The sequence below is a fragment of the Carya illinoinensis genome, chromosome 5 (genome assembly GCF_018687715.1).
Source record: "Carya illinoinensis cultivar Pawnee chromosome 5, C.illinoinensisPawnee_v1, whole genome shotgun sequence".
NCBI classification, from domain to species: Eukaryota; Viridiplantae; Streptophyta; class Magnoliopsida; order Fagales; family Juglandaceae; genus Carya; species Carya illinoinensis.
In genome coordinates, this window is record NC_056756.1 from 42090485 (window position 1) to 42115404 (window position 24920).

The 24920-nt window shown below is 33.8% G+C and overlaps 2 protein-coding genes across 4 annotated transcripts; both read left to right on the top strand.

Moving 5' to 3' along the window:
- The first annotated feature begins 401 nt into the window (after nucleotides 1–401).
- Nucleotides 402–22928, top strand: LOC122310510 (transcription factor-like protein DPB). Of its 2 annotated transcripts, XM_043124422.1 has the most exons (11): nucleotides 406–814; nucleotides 1014–1267; nucleotides 1815–1894; nucleotides 2846–2889; nucleotides 6737–6799; nucleotides 6916–7062; nucleotides 7173–7241; nucleotides 7443–7541; nucleotides 7910–7980; nucleotides 8076–8316; nucleotides 22587–22928. In XM_043124422.1, the coding sequence occupies exons 2-10, from the start codon at nucleotides 1041–1043 to the stop codon at nucleotides 8311–8313; spliced, it is 1038 nt and encodes a 345-aa protein (XP_042980356.1). In that variant the 5' UTR covers nucleotides 406–814; nucleotides 1014–1040; the 3' UTR covers nucleotides 8314–8316; nucleotides 22587–22928. The 2 variants fall into 2 exon arrangements, with proteins under 2 accessions (XP_042980357.1, XP_042980356.1); XM_043124423.1 differs by lacking the exon at nucleotides 22587–22928 and having other exon boundaries at nucleotides 402–814; nucleotides 1818–1894; nucleotides 8076–8746.
- On the top strand, nucleotides 13076–17395 carry LOC122310509 (caffeic acid 3-O-methyltransferase-like). 2 transcript variants are annotated; one of them, XM_043124419.1, is made up of 4 exons: nucleotides 13076–13613; nucleotides 15388–15698; nucleotides 15980–16044; nucleotides 16931–17395. In XM_043124419.1, the coding sequence occupies exons 1-4, from the start codon at nucleotides 13180–13182 to the stop codon at nucleotides 17237–17239; spliced, it is 1119 nt and encodes a 372-aa protein (XP_042980353.1). In that variant the 5' UTR covers nucleotides 13076–13179; the 3' UTR covers nucleotides 17240–17395. The 2 variants fall into 2 exon arrangements, with proteins under 2 accessions (XP_042980353.1, XP_042980355.1); XM_043124421.1 differs by having other exon boundaries at nucleotides 13469–13638.
- Nucleotides 22929–24920: the final 1992 nt, after the last annotated feature.

The following is a 24920-nucleotide window of genomic DNA, read 5'->3' on the forward strand; positions in this document are numbered from 1 at the left end:
CGTGGTTTCTGTCTCAATAAATTAACGTTAAAAACCCAATTTTTTTCACTAATCTACTTTATAGTCACTATTTATGAATCTATCCCAAAAGATAAAGAGAAGGAGAGATAAAGGCAGCTATATAGGCATCTTATAACTTGACCCATAAAGTATTCAGCCAAAAAAAGAAAAAACTTGACCCATAAAGTAAAAGTGAGAAGGGTTCATATCCTCTCTGTGTCTTTGTCTCTCTCTCTCAATGTTATACTCGTTTACTACAATATTAAAAATCTAAGGGACATATATACCAAAATATATTCATGTGTGGATTTTCATTTATGGGAGAGAAATCTTTATATAAATTTAGAATATGTTATCTATATTAATATCCTAGACCGGAAAATCATAGATTTTGTGTATTAATTATGTGATATTTTTGGGTTTAGACTTTAGTTGGCACAAAGTTTTTTCATTGAACCATTTTTTGACCAGAGTCCTAACTATTTACTTTTGTGATAAATTCGTAGCTATATCGAAACGAAACCCTCAAGCTATTTTCCCTCTTTCCCGTGCGCTTGAAGTTGAACCCTGGTGTTTTCTCTACCTCTTCTTCCGAGTTGGTTCATCTCCTTCAACCTTTGACCTCTGTTCTTTGATAGCCACATTTACCTGCTCCCAATACCCACTACCCCGATCCGTTGCTGAATCCTTCGACCAAAGCCCACTCCACAAACCTACTCTTTCTGCCCACAAAAACACAAGGGCAGAGACCCCCCTTACTTTCTTTTCCTGGTGCCCATCCCTCTTACTTCTTCCATACCCACTTCCCCTCGAGGTTGGCTCTTTTATGGGTTTCACTCTAAACCCAACCACACATCACAATTTCGCTTTTTCTTTTCTCATTTAATCACTATATTTCTTGAATGTTGGGTTATGTGGCCAGTTTCTCACCTGGATTTTCCTCCAAACCAATAATTTCTGATTTTTCTGGCTAAATTAGTTTTTTTTTTTTTTTGTTTAATTTTGGGGAATAGAAACTATAATTACTGGAAAGAGCTGCCATGGGGACGAGGAACCAGCAATTGAGTCGAGAGGATGAGGAGGAGGATCCACCAGGTCGTGGCGCTGTCTCAATTTCCGGTCAATCGGTATCCACCAGTCGGAGCATAGGGTCACCATCGAGCCGGAGCGAGCAGACGATGGCTACACCTGCCAGTGACAGCACTTTGTGTAGACTAAACCATCTCGACATCCAAGGCGATGACGCAGGATCGCAAGGCGCTGTTGCGTGAGTCTAAATTATTTGACTTCAAATTTGATGACCTTTTTAGTTCTTCTGATTTTTTTTGTGTGTTGGGGTTCTTTATGCCCGAGGGTCGAAGGTTTTATTTTATTTTTTTTGATATGTTCGGATCCCAAATGTGCAATTTTTAAAATTCTTCACTTGTTTAGCATTCTTATTGAGAACGTCCAAAAAAATCATGTTTTTCTTTAACCACAATTGTGTACATTGTTAAGATGGATCATCTATTTGACATCATTTAGACTTGAGCAGCTTGATAATCTTTTTCAAGCGTAGAAAGCATAATCCAAGTACTTGGGAGGTGTACACGAGAGCACCATTAAAGTGAGCTTGATAAAGCCAAAAATGTGGATGTGAATTTTTCAATCTTTAGTTATAATCGATGATTAGTTGCTTTATGTTTCTTCAAAGATTTTGTTTAAATTTGTTGTTCTTCTTTTGATGAGTAAAAGCTTAGTTTTAATTTTTTTAGTAATGAGAAGAATGCAGCAGCTTTTTTCAACTTTCTTACTGAGTATCAGTTTCTAAACAGCAGCAAGAAGAAAAAGAGAGGGCAACGTGCTGTTGGAGGTGATAAGAGTGGAAGAGGACTCCGCCAATTTAGCATGAAAGGTATCAGATTCATCTTCATATTTCCATTTTTATTGGTCATTTTGTCCTTGATAAATTGTTATAATATTCTCAAGTTGTGGATTGTAGTTAGGTAAGAATTGCATAATAGAGTCATATACTTAATCTTGAGAGGCTAAATTGCACACTAATGCTTGGTATTTTGGGAGGGAGAAAGAGGAGAGGATAGGATCTGTTTTTAGGGAGATGGCCTCGTTTGGTTACACAAACTATCTCTCTCATCTCATCTAATCATTACAACTTTCCCAACCTCTCACACAAAATACAATAAACAATTCTACTTTTTCAAATTTCAAAACACAAATAATATTAAAAATTATATTTTAATAATATTTTGTTCAACTTTCTTTTTATCTTATCTCATCTCATCAGTGTAACTAAACAAGGCCGAAAAGATGGGGAATTCTTCTCCTGTTGTCTAGATGTTTAGAAGGGAAAGTTGATCTAACTAGTTATCTTATATTGTAGACAATGGTAAATAAAGTATACCCCATATATATATAAATATATATTCGATTCTATTCTTTCTTTTGCCTTTTTCCCCTTCTTCTGGTGTTGGTATGTTGGTGTTTGTGGAAAAATAACAGTTGGAACTTGTCCTTTTGGCCCAAATCCACCCACTTTCAGGTGAAGAGCAAGATGGGTAAAATTATGCCTTAGGTGGTGTGGAGTTTTCCACTCTAGAAAATGCAGAGAATGAGTAGGGTTGATCCCTTTCTTGCATCCTCTCTTTTCCCTCCAAATATGCCAATCCAACAAGCTGTTAAGTCTATCATGTGAAAGTATTCTCATTTGCTTGCTATCCCTTGGATGGGCTTTGTTTAAGATGAGTTAGGGGCAAGATTACTTTTTTGATTTTCTTGATTTATAGAAAGAGTTACCGATGACAAAATCTGACTAATGTTGTATGTAATTTTCATTGGTATTATTCAGTGTGTGAGAAAGTGGAAAGCAAGGGGAGGACTACTTACAATGAGGTTAGGTGATTTGTTTTAGTCGTTCTTTTATTTTTTTTCTTATCGTGTTTGGTGGAAGTTATAATGTTCATTGTATGAGTGCTTATTCTTATTAACAAACTATTTATGTATTTTATCAAAATGCTACTATGCCTGGAAGCAATTAAATGATTGAGCCGGTGATACCCCATTCTGATAAGTGCTAGGTATTATGAGAAGTGATAAGGATAGATGGTGTATGAGACCCTACATTGCTTGAGAAGGATTAACCCCTAGGGGTTGGTTCAAGTGGTAAGGGCTTTGGGCTTGGGGATATGCTGCCCCCAAGTCTAAGGTTCAAATCCCCTTGGTTGCAAACAATCTCTAGGGGCTATCCGATTGGAGAATTTTATCATTGAATTACTCGAGGTGCACTTGCAGGAAACTCTTTACCGATAGCTTGTGTACTCTTGAGATTAGTCGGGACGCTATTCCCAGACACCCAATGCTGATAAAGAAACATCTCTTGGGAATGAGAAGTTCTTACTCTTTATAATATTCTATTGGGACTCTAATTATATCATTGACTAGTCATTTTGGAGTATAGATCATGTGACTTTGGCATTCTATTGGGGCTTTACAAATAATATTAGAGTCTATCCCAATTAGAAATGCGGGACTTGAGCCGTGTCACATACGACAGATTGGCCCAATGAGGACATCATGAATACAAGTGAAGAGATTGTGATATCCTATTCTGATAAGTGATAAAGGGTAGGTAGTGTATGAGATCTCACATTGCTTGAGAATGAGAAGTTTTTGCTCTTTATAATATTTCATTGGAGTGTTATAGAGCCTGTGCATGTTGATTCACACATGCTAATGATGGAATTCTTTGGTAATTGGCAATTCTGTTATGTCACATCGGAAAAATAAGGAAATATCTATCTTGGTTCAATAGACTTCATGAAGTTCTGATTGTCTCGATTCTTGATGGAGGCTAAGCTGCGTTTGGATATTGAGTTGAGTTGAGTTGAGATGAGACGAAAGTTGAAAGTTGAACAAAATATTGTTAGAATATTATTTTTTAATATTATTATTATATTAAAATTTGAAAGAGTTGAATTGTTTATTATATTTTGTGTTGAAATTTGAGAAAGTTGTAATTATTAGATGAGATGAGATAACCTTGAGGGTTAGCTCAATTGGTCAGGCCTTGGGTTTGCTCCCCAATAGTCACTAGTTCGAGTCCCCTTAGGGCCACTGGAGGATTTACCTGGTCGTTAATTTCAGGGCCCCTTGGGATTAGTTGAGGTGCACGTAAGCTGGCCTGGACACCCAAGGTTATCAAAAAAAAAAAAAATAGATGAGATGAGATGAGTTGAGAAAAGTTGAGGAGCCAAACTAGCCCAGTAACTCATCTTAAACAAAGCCCATCCAAGGTAGTAAACTAGTCATACTTTTTACTTACTTTTTTAAGTAATTCCAAGATTACTTAAGCTTGGAATTATGAATTGAAACTAGTCATACTGTTCTATTGTTCTACTGTTCTATTTCCTCGAGCTTGGAATAAGGAAATCAACTTATGGTCCTACTGTTTCATTTGTTGTGCAAAGCTGGGAACTCTAGTTTGGTAGGTGACTCACTTGTTAGTTCTTTCCTGCTATGTTGTATGTCTACTTTTTAAGGCAGTCTTCATTCCTTAACCTTTCGGTTGTAGAGGTAAAAGTACCATTTTGAGGGGTGTTTTAAATCTCTCTGATCTAAACTCAGATAATTGTGAGAACCATTGTTCTGAAAAATAATGATGGCTTACTATTACACGGTACTTTATTTGCAGTCAGTAAATAGCCCGCAATAAGAAGGGAAGCCATTTATAACAAGTTTAGGAATGCTGTTGTTGTACCCAAAATTGCACCAGCCAAGTTATTTACGGCTGAAAGTCACTTTCATGATTTTTTGGCTAGGGTTGTGCAAAAATCCGACTCCGAGTCTGGCTCCGCTCGGACTCCCAACACCGTTCGGATTTTTATTTTTAATTTTTTAGTTAGAGTCGGAGTCCGAGGTGTCACTGGACCGACTTCGACTTTGATCCGATTTGACTCCGACTTTGACTTTAACTTCACCATCCAAGTCTTACTTCAACTCTGAATCTGACTCTGATATTGTATATATATTACAAAGATATGTATTTATCTATATATTTATCATATATACTATTATAGTTATATAATTATATAACTCAAACTTTTATAGTTAAATTTAATAATATACTTGTACTATAATATAAATAGACTAATGATGGTTTAGTATATGTAAACATCATAAAATTGCTATCATACATAATCAAGTACTGAAATTAGTTAGATATTAGTATTTAAATAAGTCTAGTAAAATAAGTTAATAACATATAATACTAGTTTACTAAAGTATAACAACATGTAATTAGACATTAGAAAGTCTAGTATATGATTAAGTTAGAAATAAGTTAGACATTAGTATAATAATATGTAATACTAATGTATAATAACATGTAATTAGACACTATAGTATAAGTCTTGTATAGAAATAAGTAATAAGTCTAGTATAATAAGTTAATAACACATAATACCAATTTACTAAAGTATAATAAAATGTTTAGATACTAAAAATAAGTCTAGTGTAGAAATAAGTTATAAATAACTTAGATACTAGTATAGTATAATAACATGTAATACTATAGTATAATAACATGTAATTAGACACTAAAAATAATATGTGATGCTATAGTATGATAACATGTAATTAGATACTATAGTATAAGTTTATTATAAAAATAAGTTAGATATTAGTTTAGAAGTAAATTAGCAGTGAATGATTTAGTTTTAGATTTTAATTTTTTCGAAAAATTGATATTTGAAAGCCCGCAAAAAAAAATCTTTTTAAATGGGCTAAATATGAAGCTAAAAAACAGAAGCCCAAAGTTGAAAGCCCAAATCTGACTCTGCTTCGACAAATCGGAGTCGGAGTCAGAGTCGGATTTAGGGGAATCTGACTCTGACTAAGTCAGTGCTCACCCCTACAGTGCATGGAAATGATTCAAATTCCACTTCCAAGGGTGAATTGATGAGGGAGTTTGGGTGTTTGAGTGCGGGAAAAAAAAAAAAAAACTATTTACAAAGATGTGATGGGTTAGTTGAATGCTGAAGCCTTTAGTACATCCTTGCAACTTTCTTTTTCCCCATGATAATGCCCATGGACTTTGTAATTCCATATACTTTGATAATTATACTCTCCCAATAATGCCTACGGACATTGTCTTCTTGAGGAGTAGCGTATTTCACATTTCATTTTCGTGCATTTAACTTCTATAGCATCAATGAAATCCCACAATGACTACTAAAGTCTGATTGTACCTGAATAATAATCTTGAGTGAATAACTTTGGACTAATAAGCTTGCAAGCCTTATAATCATTTAATTTATATGAACATTCTGAAATTAAAATACAGAAATACTAAACTCACCAATAGAGGGTCCCGAATCCCTTTTTTTTTTTTTTTTAACTTAGTGATTAAGGAAGTGTTTTCTAGTGATGTTGTGATTTTTTTATTTTTTATTTTTTAAAATAAGAATATAAAAAAATGAAGGAAAAAAGAAAAATTTCACTTCTCGGGACCAAGCTCGTTCTACATCCTCGGCGAATATAAAAAAAAGAAAGCTGTATTCCATCGCCAAGATAATTCATTCTAATTTTTTATACTCCACATCTAGAAAGCCAGTTCTCCAGTCCACATTTTAGTGAATTTTCATTATTTCCTTCGCATATATGCAATGGCTGTAATTTTACCATTTATCGACCCCTAATCATGAATCCATAAATCATTCTAAGATTGTAAAGTAATACCCAGGTAGCGGATGAACTTGTGGCAGAGTTTGCTGATCCTGGCAATAGTGTCACATCCCCAGATCAGGTTTGCTAGTCTTTATCCATGCATTTGTTTTCCATCTGTCCAAATGTACAAGGGTAAAAGTACAACTTAAGAATGCAACTCTTTATTTTTTGGTAATTTGAACTTATATTTGACAGCAACAATATGATGAGAAAAACATTCGAAGAAGGGTGTATGACGCCCTGAATGTTCTCATGGCGATGGATATCATTTCTAAGGACAAAAAAGAGATACAATGGAAAGGTCTGCCTCGTACTAGCCTGAACGATATTGAAGAATTGAAGGTCTGACTGCAGTTTGTTTTTTTATATCTTATGTAAATTGTGTTTATTTTCTAATCATTATCCTAGATTCAATATAAGCTTAAACAACTCCTTAAATTTAATGGATGCAGACAGAGCGTCTGGGACTCAGAAACAGAATTGAAAAGAAAGCCGCATATTTGCAAGAACTGCAGGAACAAGTATGACTATCTCTATCTGTTATGCATATCATTACTTGGGATTGAATTTGTTCTTACCGCATGCTTTAGTGAAAAGTTTTTTTTCTTCTCTCCTCTTTAGTTAACTTTGTTTAGTTCAGTAAAGTAACCAAAAAAAGGGTAAGAACATGATAACAGCTACTTATCATGTCTGCTCGGTGGTTCTTGTCTCCTTCCATCAAGTTCATAGGTCTTCAGAACCTGATACAGCGAAATGAGCAATTGTACAGCTCTGGGAATGCTCCAAGTGGAGGTGTGGCTTTACCTTTTATTCTTGTTCAGGTATATTTCTTCTCACCATTGACCTTGTACCATAATTATCCCCATTCTGTGAAGTGATTAGAAAGTTGCTACTGTTTTTTTAAGGTTTTCCATTAATGCCTTCCCCAATTCTGTATAAGAAATCCTACTAAAGGTTTAGGAGTAGTTGGGCCAATTAGTTCTTGCTCAAACGAATTACCTTCACACAGACACCTTCTCCATGCTTTTTAATGATTTAGTTGCGTTATTCTTGAACAAATAGATTCATTGCATGTATCATGAGTTACAGAGCATTGTAAAATTGTTGACATTTATCTTTCCTGTCTTAGATTTTCCAGTTACTTTCTCATGCTTTATTTATTTATTTTCCTGATATTTGGGAACTGTAGACACGACCTCATGCAACTGTCGAGGTGGAAATATCAGAGGATATGCAGCTGGTGCATTTTGACTTCAACAGGTAATGAGCCATCTGAGCACGCAATATTTCTTGCCATTTCAGCTCCCACTGACAATTAATGGTTACTAACTATTTCATTATGTTTGGTCTTACAGCACCCCATTTGAGCTCCATGATGACAACTATGTTCTAAAGGCAATGAAATTTTGTGAAAGACCACAGGTTGATGATATGGTGCACAATTTCTCTGCAGATGGAGGCGAAGGTTCTAGCTTGTCGGGTGTGCATCAACCACAGATTCCTCTTCCTTCAGTGTCAAACACTTCAGTTAGGCCTCCCACCTCGCCACCACTTCCTGGAATTCTAAAAGCACGCGTGAAGCATGAGCATTAGTTGGTAAGATCAAGTTGAACATCCCACTGTGAACAATGCCATGTCTATATTTTGCAAAGAAGTTCGCCAGAAGTGCATAGGGCCTAATGAATATGCTGATCTCATTAGATTGCCAACGTTCTGGAAATATCTATTGCAAGCAGATGGGTAAACTTCTGGCCAAATCCTTTGTTTACATAATCCATTGTAATTGTTTATCCTATTCTTTTGTTGCTTTTTAGCCTCCACTGTAGTAGAAATGGGAGTGTTAGACTGTAGAGGATTGTCCAGCTCCATAGAAGTCATAATATCAGTTCAACAATTAGAGTTCCTGTATTGCGTATTGGATTTATGTCTTAGCTTCAGTGTTGCTATTGCAATACCATTATTTTCAAATGTCAATGGGGAAAGCCGAAGAGAGACGATGATCTATAGAAAGCCACCATTTCAGCTATAGCCTCCATAGATAACCCCATAATATAAATATATATAAGTTGCATTAATTAAACATGCATGTTCAGGATGGTTGATTCTTGAAACCAAGTCACTCTAAACGGTGAAAGTAGCAACTTGTCCATGGCCAGGTTGAAATTAGAGGGGCTATAAGATTTTAGATCCGGTAGCTACGTGGCCATTGCAATCAAATTATAATGATCAATGGTGTGTTACCTGATCTTTAGCTTATCCTTGAACCTTATGCATCTTGGGGTTACAATGGAACAAGAGCAATGAAGCTATCTAACATGATCTATCGTGAAAGAAGATTATCTTGCTGTAAAAACAAAAGGGCTAGCTATAAATGTGCATTTTATGCTTTCAAATGTCATGGATTCGCAAATGCAAGCTCTGCCCTTTTTTCCCATATATAGTTGCATTCTTTCAAGGAATACTACTATGAGAGTTGTCTTAAATATTGCATGGCGCATCAGTATGATGAAATTAAGAAACTCCTACATGCAGCTATGATCATCAACAAGCTGATATTTTTTACATATATATTTGTTATTTCCATCCAGCTATGACTATCAAGAAAAAGCATATCACTTGTTATTTCCAGCTTCTTGGCTATCATATATGTAGGGTATGGGATATTATAAAAGCAACCCAGTGGTTGTTTTCAAATTCTACCTTTCGTTTACTAAAACTCTATAAAATCATAATACGACAGAGAACTGATTTCCAACTTGTTCATCTTAATGTAAATAACAAATCATGCAAAACGTTATCCAAAAACTTCTTGATACATAAATGGGCGCGCAGATGAATGCCGAAGAGTTAATAATAATAAGAACATCAACATCGAATCAAAACACAAGAACCATATGTTGTACATTTTATAACAGTCTATTACCTGCAGTTTTGTCCAACTTCAGCACCAAACCTCGTTCAAGGCATTCTTTGATGTTGCCTAATTTTGCAGATGCTATGCGATCACGTTTCTCTTCAAGCATCCTGATTTCTTCATTGAGTTCACCAGTGGCATCGGCTTATTTATTTCCAACTTTAATGCCAAAGTAAACCTCTGCAACTCTCCGCAGTAGAGTTCTAAGATTTGTAAGCTTCCCCACCAATAGAGAAGCAATTCATCGGTGACAGTCACTATATAGTGGTTTTTCCTGCCATATGCAATCACATAACAGATTCATTAAGTAAATTTTTCAATGTTGGACTTACATTAATAGAGTCAACACAAACATCCTCATGCTTGCAAAGCAAGTCCTTCAATATTGGGGCCAACGTCCCATTAAGCAATCATATACTCCCCAACATTAACAAGCTCTTCTTTAAAGGCTACACTGGAGGGAAACTCGTCATATCCGTATTTGCCGTGCTTAATCCTCAGTCTATATAATTAAAATGAAGCCTGGCCTATGCCATATTGATGAAGAAACATTATAAACTTTCCCTAAGCCCAATCAGGAGACTCTAAAACTTGGTCACAATCATAATCTAATAGGTCTCCATCAAACAGAAGGTTGTACTGTTTCCATTTGATCTCCACATTACAACACTCAAAAATTCATTTTTCTCATCTTCACTCAAAGAGGTTAAGATATCGTACAATATTAAAGCCGGCTACAGGACTCGTACTTCTTTCTTTTGCAGTACCATCTCGTTTACTGTGGCTGCGGTAATCAATTTTTTCCAAACCTTCCAAAACCATCTCTCAAGTTAAATCCTCTACAGCCTGCTTCACCACTGTATTAGGATGCATAAAAGATTGGTTAAATATATAATTATTCCTCCTCTGCCAAATTCTTCTAGAGATCACAGCAAATTCCTTCAAGAGTTAATTCTCTGTATGGTTGCACATCTCCTCAAACAGTTCTTGAAAACAATGCTTCAAATCAGATTACTTTTGCATCTTTTTGGAACATTGGCTCTACACATCTTGAGTTGCATGACAGCTCCACGATACATGGGCCATTGATTCCTCTCCCTCCAAACAGATAAGGCAAATTGGCTTTTCCACAACCTTCCTCTTAAAAAAAAATTGAGATTGGTAGGGAGACATTCTCTACGAGCCTTCCATAGGAAAGTTTTGTCTACTGGAGTAACATTCAACTTCCAAATAGCATTTCACATCTTGCTTCGACCCAGACTAGTAGAGTTTTGGCCCTTAGAGTACTCGAGTAGGTCCTTGTGTAAATGATAAGCGCTTCTAACTGTAAATTTGTCATTTCAAGTACCTTTCCACAATAATCTGTCAGGAGTAATGCTACGTCCCTCTAGAGATGTAGCTCGAGAAGCCACCGAATAAGGCAAAAAAAAAAATTATTTTTTATTTTTTTTCATTCATTTTTTTTATATTCTTAAATATTTTTTTAAAAAATTCACAATATTACTAAAAAACACTTTCTTAATCATTAAATAAAACAAAAAAGCTTACGGGACAGAAATTCGGATCCCAAAACATTTCTGATCTGTCAGATATGTTGCTACAACTTAAAGGTATATATTTAATAATTACTGCTTCCTGACTAGAGAAAATTTCATCAATAAGGTTTGAGTTCCATTGCTTAGTATTAGGATCAATTCGTTCTTACACCGTCGCATTATCCTCTAACAGGTTAACTACACTTTGAACTCTTGCAGTAGTTGATTGAGGGAGATATTTGTTCTTCCAAATTTTCACCTATGTCATTTCCTATCCTTCACATTGTGCCTTTTCCCAGTAAATGTCTAGTAGCTAAAATATTCCTTCAGGTCAAAGATGACATGCATCCCACTTTAGCTTGAAAAAATGGACCCGCTGGAAATATTTCAACTTCAAGACTTGAGTTGATGGGGATTAAAGATATTGTAGAATGCACCATCCTTACTTTAGAGCATCCTCATTGTATTATGCAAATACAAATATAAAATTTACATAATATGACATGATTTTACATTTGGCTATTCCACTCAAAATTTATTTTTACATTGAATTATCCATTTATTAGTTAAAATAATAATAACAAATTATAAATTTATAATATTTTCAAAAATTTTTTTCTATTAATTGAAACCAAACTGCCTATGAATACATTCACAAAACCACAAATTTAATAATATTTTTTCTGAGTTAATAAACATTTAGTAATTCTGTACGTAAACATCGCATAATCTCTTTAAAAAATAGTAAAGTATTCTATTAAAAAATTAATTTTTTTCATGTGAATCTCATATGTTATTCATTTTTTCAAAGCGATTATGCTGCAGTTGTATAATTCACGATTGCAAATATCTTTTCTTTGTAAACAATATTTCGTCTGTAAAACCACTCTGCACCATATCTAAAATTGTCATTTCGAATCCTCAAAAAAAAAAAAAAAAAAAAAAAAAAAAAAAAACAGTGCACGAAATAGAGTGATTTAATCGCATTGGAGGGTAGAAGGCGAACTATTCAAGATGCAGGTATAATCAATTGGAATCGATCGTAATCCCCAACAATGAATGGTGGCAAACTATTCAACATTTACATGACCATTATTGGATTGAAGATGCAGGTCCAAATTCGCCAGTGCTTTGAAAGCAGTATTTGGCATTTTGGAGCTGAAAGTAATGTTACCCAGTATTTGGCATGCAGGTACAATCAACTGCAAAAAGCTTTTACCATAAGGACGAAACGCAAGCTGCTGCAATGAAGGACTGGTACTTCGGCCCAGATCTTGGTAGAACTCAAGACTTTTTTTCTTTTCTCATTTTCGTGCAAAGGAAATCTTACCTGGTGAGTGTGAACGACAAGAAGACAAGAAAATAGAGAGGAAGAAAAGAGGAGTTTGTGTAAAAGGAAAATGGTGAGAAAGAGAAGAGGAGTTTCAGTAAAAAGAAAATAGAGAAAGTTTCGACAGAAAGAAAATAGTTTGGATAGAAAGAAAATGGAGAAAACATGGGAGAGAGAGTCCAGATAAAAAAATAAAAAAAATAAAAAATAAAAAATAAATAGTTCTTTATTTATTTGGCCCCGCTACAATATTAATCAAACATGATCGACATCTTTAATTTTTTGTAGTTAAAAGCTAAGTTTTTTAAAATTGAATAATTCAATGTGGTTTATTTTTAAATTTTATTAGTTAAATTTTTATTAAATTTACATTTACTTAATCGAAAGCTATGGGCAAATGTGGACAAGTTGACACTCTCGACAAAGTCAAGAATAAGATATGAATGTTGGTTCGTAACATATGAATATTAAAATTAGAATAAAAATAATAATATTTTATTATCATATGTCAAATCTAATAAAGGATTAGTGTTGATCAAGATAAAGCAACACGTATAAGGTCCATAAAAATTCTGACGTTTCTTTCCTGAAAGCACGTCCAAACACTCTCTCTCTATCCAAACTTATCCCTCTCTGCTCGTCTGGTTCTCGGATTGTCACTCACTTCCTCTGCACAAGTCATGAGTTTCTCCGAGAAAAACAACGCGATCCCGATAGCCCAACAACAAGAACTTAATGAAGAAGAAGAAGTGGGCAAATTTGCCGTCCGGTTAGCGAACGCGGTGATACTTCCGATGGTTCTGAAGTCTGCCCTTGAGCTCAACCTCATCGACATAATCTCAGATGCCGGCACCGGCGTGTTCCTCTCACCTTCTGAGATCGCGGCTCGGCTACCCACAAAGAATCCGGACACGCCGGTTCTGCTGGACCGGATGCTACGGCTGTTGGCGAGCTATTCCATACTCAAGTACTCCCTCCGGACCAGAGAGGACGGAGAGATTGAGAGACTGTATGGTGTGGCACCCATTTGCAAGTTCCTTGTTAAGAATCCTAATGGGGGCTCTGTTGGTCCTCTTTTCCTGTTGCACCACGACAAGGTCTTCACGGAGAGTTGGTAGTGATCGCTGAAACAATGTTTGGTGTGTTTTTTTTTTTTTTTTTCCTGTCGTTTTAATACATCCTGTTAGAGCAATACTTAACCCTTTCAGGTATAGTATGGTTAAGCTTGGAAATGAATTGACTTTCCCTTTCAGCAACGGTTTAGGCTGGAAATGATTTGACTTCTGTCAGATCCTAATGTCTGCCTCATATAATTTTTTATCTCGTATCATCGTATTTTAAAAATTTTATATATAATTATTTTTATATATTTTTTTACCTACTCTATTAATATAATTAATTATTTTATTTTTTAATATAAAATAATTACTTTAATTAATCACATTAATAAAATATATAAAAATAATTATTTATATTAGAACTTTATTATTTTATATTATCATGATAATTTTTTTAAAATTTTTATATAAAATAATATAAATTATTTAATTTTTTAAAATTTTAAAATAAAAATAATCATAAATCAATATATTTTAATAATATTTTATTTAATTTTTATTTCAATTAATTCCATCTCATCTCAAAAATTAAATAAAGATATTATGTTTATTTTTTAAAAATATTTTTTGTGTATGTTTTTTTTATTAAAATAATAAAACAGAAATATACAAATACAAAAAGAAAACACAATTCGGTAGAAATTCGAAGTAAACTTCGTTGGTACCTATCGCTTTACTTATTCTAAAGAGGAAAATGATAAGTGGCTTCGTAGTTTTGCCCCTTCATTTTAACTGTTAATTTAATTTAATTTATTTTATTAATGATTAATAAAATTTCTACTAGTAAATTTGTATATTTTTTTAAAAATTAGTTAAAGATATTTAAAAAATGACTGAAAGAAAAAAGGAAACAAAGTGCAATTGCACTAGAGTAACATTGAGGGACACTTTTAGGATCCATTTGGATACTTAAATATCTTAGTAAATGTGTAAATAATAACGAAATGATTCGAATTAAAATATTTTATTAAATTTTTGAGAAAGTAGAGAGAAAATTTTGAATAAAAAAATTATAAAATTAAAAATTATTTGAATATTATTTTTTAATATTTTTGTATTTTAAAATTTGAAAGAATAATATTTTTTTGTATTTTGTTGAGAAATTTAGGAAAGTTATAATGATTAGACGAAAAACTTAAAAATCTAGAATTAAAAAGTATTTTATATTTGAGTGACGTTTAGGGAAAAAATATATGTATGAGAATGTTTGAAAATGTTTAAGAACGATTGTGTTGCCAAACAGATAGACCCTTAAGTGCACGTCAAAATAGTAGTTATAAAATAGTTTGAGTGGAGAGATATTTTATTAGATTTTGGAAAATGAAAGAGAGAGAAAGTTGAATAAATTATCAAGTTAAAAAAATTGTTTGAATATTATTTTTTTAAAATTATTTTTGTTTTGAAGTTTTAAAAGTTATATTGATTTTTGTGTTTTATTTTGAAATTTATAAGAGTTGTATTGATTTTTATGTTTGGATAATTATTAAGTAATGATTAGATGAAAAAGTTGAAAAGTTGAAAAATTGAAAATTTTAAATTATAAAATATTTATATTTGAGTGATGTTTGAAAATGAAATTGTCAAAAATTTTGATAATTTTGAGAATCTCATGTCTCATCTGTGTGTCCAAACATTACCAGCCCCGCACCAGTATACTTGACAAAAGTCCTCAGTGAAATAACATTGAATTTTATAGTATTTTAATATCTATTGCGTTTAGTTTATTTAATGGTACTATTGTAGGCTTATTTGGGGGCATCTTTTAATCAGGTACCACATGAATGATGCCATACTAGAGGGGGGGATTCCTTTCAACAGGGCCCATGGAATGACAGCTTTTGAATACCCAGGTAAAGACGAAAGGTTCAATCGGGTATTCAACCAAGCCATGTCAAACCACACTATCTTGATCATGAAGAAGATACTTGATGTGTACAAAGGGTTTGAAGGCCTCAAAGTGTTGGTTGATGTTGGTGGTGGAGTTGGTGTTACCCTGAACAGAATCACTTCCACGTATCCTCAAATCAAGGGCATCAATTTTGATCTGCCTCATGTTTTAGCTGATGCACCTTCTTTTCCAGGTACTAATTTTAGTTCCTTCTCTGGTTGAAGAGTTTCTTGACACAATTAAGATGTAAATATAAATAAACGTATAAGTTCTCTGTTGATGTGTCTGGCTATCCCATTACTCACCTGTCTTCGTTAATATCATTATCTCAAATATGATGGTTATCCCATTACTCAACTTGCTGCCAAACAGCCTTGATGCAACTCCCGATTGGATCAGATTGTCGCTGCTCACAACCAGCATTGATGAGACAAGATTAACTATAACTTATTCATAGAGCATTTGATGGTGTAGGTGTGGAGCATGTTGGGGGAGACATGTTTGATAATGTTCCACGTGGAGATGCCATTTTCCTGAAGGTAAGTCCCCGTAATTCTGCTAGCCCTTAAATATACTTGGTTTTATAGCTTTTATTCTGTTGTTCAAGTCAAATAACCGTCTAGCTAATGTCGTACAGACTAATATTAATAATTTCAAAGACCAACATTACTTTGGGATAATAGGATATGGATAATAAACAGAAGGAATAATAAGCGGGGGATCTCGTTGGGAGCGCAGCTTTTTATTTTTTTCTCTTTCTTAGTGGTTAAGAAAAAATTATTTAATATTATTATAAATTTTTTATATTTTTTTAAATATTTAAAAGTATTAAAATATTTTTTTAAATATTTAAAAGTATTAAAAAAATGATGTAAAAAAAAAAAGAATTTTTTTAGCCTAGCAGGAACCCAGCGGTGGCCGTAGTAGGGTTCTAAACAGAAGTTATATTGTACAAAGAGTTTTGCTAGATACAAGCATAATCGCGCACTAATCTGTGTACTAATACTGATTTATTCATACTTAAATTTAAATTAACAATGTTTTCAATAAAATCTATTTTTTAACCAATCACATAATGTTGATATACAGATTAATGCATTATTATGCTTGTAACTATATTTTTCCTTGTACAAAACCTGTCAATCCAAACCACCTCTGGGATTCTCCCCAGATGGCTCTTTCTCGGTTGTCACATGATGTTGTACTCTGAGGAAACATAAACATAATTATTTAGGACCTTTGGCATTATTGAATGCATGGGTAGACTGGTAATCAGGTGCAGGCCGTTACTACTGTGATCAGACTATGCAGTTTTTTGTCTTGGTCTGCAAAGTGAGAGAGGCTAAACTATATATTATGTTATTTCTTCATCTGATTCTTTAATAGTTGTATTCATTAGTTGTTGAAACATTGAAACTTTTGCAGTGGATACTCCATGATTGGAGTGATGAGCATTGCTTAAGACTTCTCAAAAACTGCTGGAAAGCACTACCCAAATCTGGAAAAGTGATCATTGTGGAATTAATTCTTCCTGAGGCTCCCGAGAGTAATGTTTTATCAAATATCGTCTTTGAGCAAGATTTGTTTATGTTAGCTCAATGCCCTGGAGGAAAAGAGAGGACACAAAAAGAGTTCGAGGCATTAGCTTTAAAATCTGGGTTTTCTGGCTGTGAGGTCATATGCTGTGCTGACTACAGCTGGGTTATGGAGTTCCACAAGAGAGCAGGTCCTTAAGTTGTTGGAGTAACTATAATATCCAACATCTCTGGTTTGCATGAATAAGTGTTGGGTTTCCCCTGTCAATTATGTTTGATTTGTTTTCTATTTCAAGTATCTAAAGATTATAAAACTGATTGATCTTGGAAATTTGAGTACTGATTTGGAAAGTCACTACTGATCGATCTGAGTACTGATTTATACAAGTGCTAAATAGACTAGTCTTGCACAATCATAACTGACATTGGTCTGTCACTTAGCTTGTAGTGGTTTCAGTTTTTTAGTTCAGAGCGCAACTGAACTGGCTCCAGTAGGAGCAATGATATGTTGTAAAAGCATATTTTAATTTTATAATGTTTCTAATTTTTATTATTCTGAAAAATTGGCATCGCTTTTATCGTTTGCACACGATGATATAATTATCTGCGAGTCAGAAATTTTAACTTGCGTAGTAAGAACTGAAAAGGTAATAAAATAATAGTAATAATAATAATAATAAAAGGAACTGAAAAGGTAATAAGCCAAAAATTAGAAAGCTCAAGTACTTTTTTTTTTTCTTCTTTTACAAAAAGTGAAACTCATTGAATAATTTGTCATTTTAACCCGAGCGTATGGGATTCGGGACAGAGACCGATGCTTCAATATTTACTTTTGAGTTTAGGGCAAGTTTAGTTATTCAACTCATCTTAACTCGTCTCATCTCATCTAATTATTATAATTTTTTTAAAATTTTAAGATAAAATATAATAAATAATTCAACTTTTTCGAATCTCAAAATAATAATAATATTCTAACAATAATTTATTCAACTTTCATCTCAATTCTAACAAAAAAAATCATGTTTTTCTTTAACCACAATTGTGTACATTGTTAAGATGGATCATCTATTTGACATCATTTAGACATGAGCGAGCTTGATAATCTTTTTCAAGCGTAGAAAGCATAATCCAAGTACTTGGGAGGTGAAGACGAGAGCCCCATTAAAGTGAGCTTGATAAAGCCAAAATGTAGATGTGAATTTTTCAACCTTTAGTTATAATCGATGATTAGTTGCTTTATGTTTCTTCAAAGATTTTGTTTAAATTTGTAATTCTTCTTTTGATGAGTAAAAGCTTAGTTTTAATTTTTTTAGTAATGAGAAGAATGCAGCATCTTTTTTCAACTTTAATTCTTACTGAGTATCAGTTTCTAAACAGTAGCAAGAAGAAAAAGGACTCCGCCAATTTAGCATGAAAGGTATCAAATTCATCTTCATATTTCCATTTTTATTGGTCTTTTTGTCCTTGATAAATTGTTATAATCTTCTCAAGTTGTGGATTTTAGTTAGGTAATAATTGCATAACAGAGTCATATACTTAATCTTGAGAGGCTAAATTGCACACTAATGCTTGGTATTTTGGGAGGGAGAAAGAGGAGAGGATAGGATCTGTTTTTAGGGAGATGGCCTCGTTTGGTTATACAAACCATCTCACTCATCTCATTTAATCATTACTACTTTCCCAACCTCTCACACAAAATACAACAAACAATTCTACATTTTCAAATTTCAAAACACAAATAATATTAAAAATTATATTCTAATAATATTTTGTTCAACTTTCATCTCATCTTATCTCATTTCATCTGATCTGTGTAACTAAACGAGACCGAAAAGATGGGGACTTTTTCTCTTGTTGTTTGGATGTTTAGAAGGGAAAGGTGATCTAACTAGTTATCTTATATTGTAGACAATGGTAAATAAAGTATACCCCATATATATATATATATATATTCGATTCTATTCTTTCTTTTGCCTTTTTCCCCTTCTTCTGCTGTTGGTATGTTAGTGTTTGTGGAAAAATAACGGTTGGAACTTGTCCTTTTGGCCCAAATCCTTCCACTTTCAGGTGAAGAGCAAAATGGGTAAAATTATGCCTTAGGTGGTGTGGAGTTTTCCACTCTAGAAAATGCAGAGAATGAGTAGGATTGGTCCCTTTCTTGCATCCTCTCTTTTCCCTACAAATATGCCAATCCGACAAGCTGTTAAGTCTATCATGTGAAAGTATTCTCATTTGCTTGCTATCCCTTGGATGGGCTTTGTTTAAGATGAGTTAGGGGCAAGATTACTTTTTTAATTTTCTTGATTTATAGAAAGAGTTACTGATGACAAAATCTGACAGATGTTGTATGTAATTTTCATTGGTATTATTCAGTGTGTGAGAAAGTGGAAAGCAAGGGGAGGACTGCTTACAATAAGGTTAGGTGATTTTTTTTAGCCGTTCTTTTATTTTTTTCTTATCGTGTTTGGTGGAAGTTATAATGTTCATTGTATGAGTGCTTATTCTTATTAACAAACTATTTATGTATTTTATCAAAATGCTACTATGCCTGGAAGCAATTAAATGATTGAGCCGATGATATCCCATTCTGATAAGTGATAGGTATTCTGATAAGTGATAATGGTAGATGGTGTATAGGATCCTACATTACTTAAGAAGGATTAACCCCTAGTAGTTGGCTCAAGTGGTAAAGGCTTTGGGCTTGAGGATATGCTCCCCTCAAGTCTAAGGTTCAAATCTCCTTGGCTGCAAACAATCCCTAGGGGTTATCGGATTGGAGAATTTTATCATTGAATTACCCGAGGTGCACTTGCAGGAAACTCTTTACTGATAGCTTGTGCACTCTTGGGATTAGTCGAGACGCTATTCCCAGATACCTAATGCCGATAAAGAAACATTGGGGAATGATAAATTCTTGCTCTTTATAATATTCCATTAAGACTCCAATTATATCATTGGCTAGTCATTTTAGAGTATTGGTCATGTGACTTTGGCCTTCTATTGAGGCTTTACAAATGATATTAGAGCCTATCCCAATTAGAAATGTGGGACTTGAGCCATGTCACCTACGATAGATTGGCCCAATGAGAACATCAGGAATATAAGTGACGAGATTGTGATATCCTATTCTGATAAGTGATAAGGGTAAGTAATGTATAAGATCCCACATTGTTTAAGAATGAGAAGTTTTTGCTCTTTATAATATTTTATTGGAGTGTTATAGAGCCTATACATGTTGATTCACACATGCTAAAGATGAAATTCTTTGGTGATTGGCAATTCTGTTATGTCACATCGAAAAAATAAGGAAATATCTATCTTGGTTCAATAGACTTCATGAAGTTCTGATTGTCTCGATTCCTAATGGAAGCTAAGCTGCGTTTGGATGTTGAGATGAGATGAAAGTTGAATAAAATATTATTAGAATATTATTTTTTTAATATTATTATTATTTTAAAATTTGAAAAAGTTAAATTGTTTATTATATTTTAGGTTGAAATTTGAAAAAGTTGTAATTATTAGATGAGATGAGTTAGATGAGTTGAGGAACCAAACTTGCCCTAACTTAAGGTTGGAATTATGAATTGAAACTAGTCGTACTGTTCTATTGTTCTACTGTTCTATTTCCTCGAGCTTGGAATAAGGAAATCAACTTATGGTCCTACTGTTCCATTTGTTGTGCAAAGCTAGGAACTCTAGTTTTTGTAGGTGACTCACTTGTTAGTTCTTTCCTGCTATGTTGTATGTCTACTTTTTAAGGCAGTCGTCATTCCTTAACCTCTCGGTTGTAGAGGTAAAAGTACCATTTTGAGGGGTGTTTTAAAGCTCTCTAATCTAAACTCAGATAATCGTAAGAACCATTGTTCTGAAAAATAATGATGGCTTACTATTACACGATACTTTATTCGCAGTCAGTAAATAGCCTGCAATAAGAAGCGAAGCCATTTATAACAAGTTTAGAAATGTTGTTGTTGTAGCCAAAATTGCACCAGCCAAGTTATTTATGGCTGAAAGTCACTTTCATGATTTTTTGGATAGGGTTGCCTGAAAATCCGACTCCGAGTCTAGCTCCGCTTGGACTCCCAATACCGTTCGGATTTTATTTTTAATTTTTTAGTTAGAGTCAGAGTTCAAGGTGTCATTGGACCGACTTCAACTCCGATCCGATCCGACTCTGACTTTATGCTCCGACTTCGACTCTAGCTTCGCCATCCGAGTCTTACTTCAACTCTGAATCTGACTCTGATATTATATATATGTTACAAAGATATGTATTTATCTATATATTTATCATATATACTAGTATAGTTATATAATTATATAACTTGAACTTTTATAGTTAAATTTAATAATATACTTGTACTATAATATAAATAGACTAATGATGGTTTAGTATATGTAAACATCATAAAATTACTATCATACATAATCAAATACTGAAATAAGTTAGATATTAGTATTTAAATAAGTCTCGTAAAATAAGTTAATAACATATAATACTAGTTTACTAAAGTATAACAACATGTAATTAAACATTAGAAAGTTTAGTATATGATTAAGTTAGAAACAAAAGTTTAAAGTTGAAAGCTCAAATCTGACTTTGTTTCGACAAGTTGGAGTCGGAGTCGGATTTAGAAGAATTCGACTCCGACTAAGTCGGTGCTCACCCCTACAATGCATGGAAATGAGTCAAATTCCACTTCAAGGGTGAATTGACGAGGGAGTTTGGGTGTTTGAGTACGTGAAAAAAAGAAAAAAAAAAAAAAATTATTCACAAAGACGTGATGGGCTAGTTAAATGCTGAAGCCTTCAGTACATCCTTGCAAATTCACAAAGACTTTGTTATTCCATGTACTTTGATAATTATACTCTCCCAATATGCCTACGGACATTGTCTTCTTGAGGAGTAGCGTATTTCACATTTCAGTTTCGTGCATTTAACTTCTATAGCATCAATGAAATCCGACAATGACAACTAAATTCTGATTGTACCTGAATAAGAATCTTGAGTGGATAACTTTGGACTAATAAGCTTGCAAGCCTTATAATCGTGCATTTAATTTATGTGAACATTCTGAAATTAAAATACAGAAATACTAAACTCACCAATAGAGGGTCCCGAATCTCTCTCTCTTCTTTTATTTTTTTTTATTTTATTTTTAACTTAGTGATTAAGGAAGTTTTTTCTAGTGATGTTGTGATTTTTTTTTTTTTAAATTAAGAATATGAAAAAAATGAATGAAAAAAGAAAAAAATTTCACTTCTCGGGACCAAGCTCGTGCTACATCCTTGGTAAAAAAAAAAAAGAAGAAGAAGAAGAAGCTGAATTCCATCGCCAAGATAATTCATTCTAATTTTTTATACGCCGCATCTAGAAAGCCAGTTCTCCAGTCCACATTTTAGTGAATTTTCATTATTACCTTCGCATATATGCAATGGCTGTAATTTTACCATTTATCGACCACTAATCATGTAATCCATAAATCATTCTAAGATTGTAAAGTAATACCCAGGTAAAAGCACGCGTGAAGCATGAGCATTAGTTGGTAAGATCAAGTTGAACATCCCACTGTGAACAATGCCATGTCTATATTTTGCAAAGAAGTTCGCCAGAAGTGCATAGGCCCCTAATGAATATGCTCATCTCATTAGATTGCCAATGTTCTGGAAATATCTATTGCAAGCAGATGGGTAAACTTCTGGCCAAATCCTTTGTTTACATAATCCATTGTAATTGTTTTTCCTATTCTTTTGTTGCTTTTTAGCCTCCACAGTAGTAGAAATGGGAGTGTTAGACTGTAGAGGATTGTCCAGCTCCATAGAAGTCATAATATCAGTTCAACAATTAGAGTTCCTCTATTGCGTATTGGATTTATGTCTTAGCTTCAGTGATGCTATTGCAATACCATTCTTTTCAAATGTCATTGGGGAAAGCCGAAGAGAGACGATGATCTATGGAAAGCCACCATTTCAGCTATAGCCTCCATAGATAACCCCATAATATAGATATATATATATATATATATATATAAGTTGCATTAATTAAACATGCATGTTCAGGATGGTTGATTCTTGAAACCAAGTCACTCTCAACGGTGAAAGTTGCAATTTCTTGTCCATGGCCAGGTTGAAATTAGAGGGGCTATAAGATTTTAGATCCGGCAGCTACGTGGCCATTGCAATCAAATTATAATGATCAATGGTGTGTTGCCTGATCTTTAGCTTATCCTTGAACCTTATGCATCTTGGGGTTTCAATGGAACAAGAGCAATGAAGCAATTCATCGGTGACAGTCATTTAGTGGTTTTTCATGCCATATGCAATCACATAACAGATTCATTAAGCAAATTTTTCAATGTTGGACTTACATTAATAGAGTCAACACAAACATCCTCATGCTTACAAAGCAAGTCCTTCAAGATTGGGGCAAACTTCCCAGCAAGTAATCATATACTCCCCAACATTAACAAGCTCTTCTTTAAAGGCTAACATAGAGGGAAACTCGTCATATCCGTATTCGCCGTGCTTAATCCTTGATCTATATAATTAAAATGAAGCCTGGCCTATGCCATATTGATCAAGAAACATTATAAACTTTTCATAAGCTCAATTAGGAGACTCTAAAACTTGGTCATAATCATAATCTAATAGGTCTCCATCAACAGAAGGCCGTACTGTTTCCATTTGATCTCCACATTACAACACTCAAAATTTCATTTTTCTCATATTCACTCAAAGATGTTAAGATATCGTACAATGTTAAAGCCGGCTGCAGGACTCGTGCTTCTTTCTTTTGCAGTACCATCTCGTTTACTGTGGCTGCGGTAGTCAACTTTTTCCAAACCTTCCAAAACCATCTCTCAAGTTAAATCCTCTATAGCCTGCTTCACCATTGTATTAGGATGCATACAAGTTTGCTTAAACACAAAATTATTCCTCCGATGCCAAATTCTTCTAGAGATCACCACAAATTCCTCCAAGAGTTCATTCTCTGTATGGCTGCACATCTCCTCAAACAGCTCCTGAAAACAATGCTTCAAATCAGATTTCTTTTGCATCTTTTAGGAATATTGGCTCCACACATCTTGAGTTGCATGACAGCTCCACAATACATGGGCCACTAATTCCTCTCCCTCCAAACAGATAAGGCAAATTGGCTTTTCCACAACCTTCCTCTTAAAAAAATTTAGATTGGTAGGGAGACCTTCTCTACAAGCCTTCCATAGGAAAGTTTTGTCTACTGGAGTAACGTTCAACTTCCAAATAGCATTTCACATCTTGCTTCGACCCACACTAGTAGAGTTTTGGCCCTTAGAGTACTCGAGTAGGTCCTTGTGTAAATGATAAGTGATTCTGACCGTAAATTTGTCATTTCAAGTACCTTTCCACTATAATCTGTCAAGAGTCATGCTACATCCCCTGAGAGATGTAGCTTGAGAAGCCACCAAATCAGGCAAAAAATTTTTTTATTTTTTTTATATTCTTAAATATTTTTTTTAAAAAATTCACAACATTACTAAAAAATACTTCCTTAATCACTAAGTGAAAAAAAAAAGGCTCACGGGACAGAAATTCAAGTCCCAAAGCATTTCTGATCTATCAGATATGTTGTTACAACTTAAAGGTATATATTTAATAATTGCTGCTTCCTCACTAGAGAAAATTTCATCAATAAGATTTGAGTTCCATTGCTTAGTATCAGGATCAATTAGTTCTTACACAGTCTCATTATCCTCTAACACCTTAACTACACTTTGAACTCTTGCTCTTGCAGTAGTTGATTGAGGGAGATATTTGTTCTTCCAAATTTTCACCTCTTTACCATTTCCTATCCTTCACATTGCCTTTTTCCAATAAATGTCTAGTAGCTAAAGTATTCC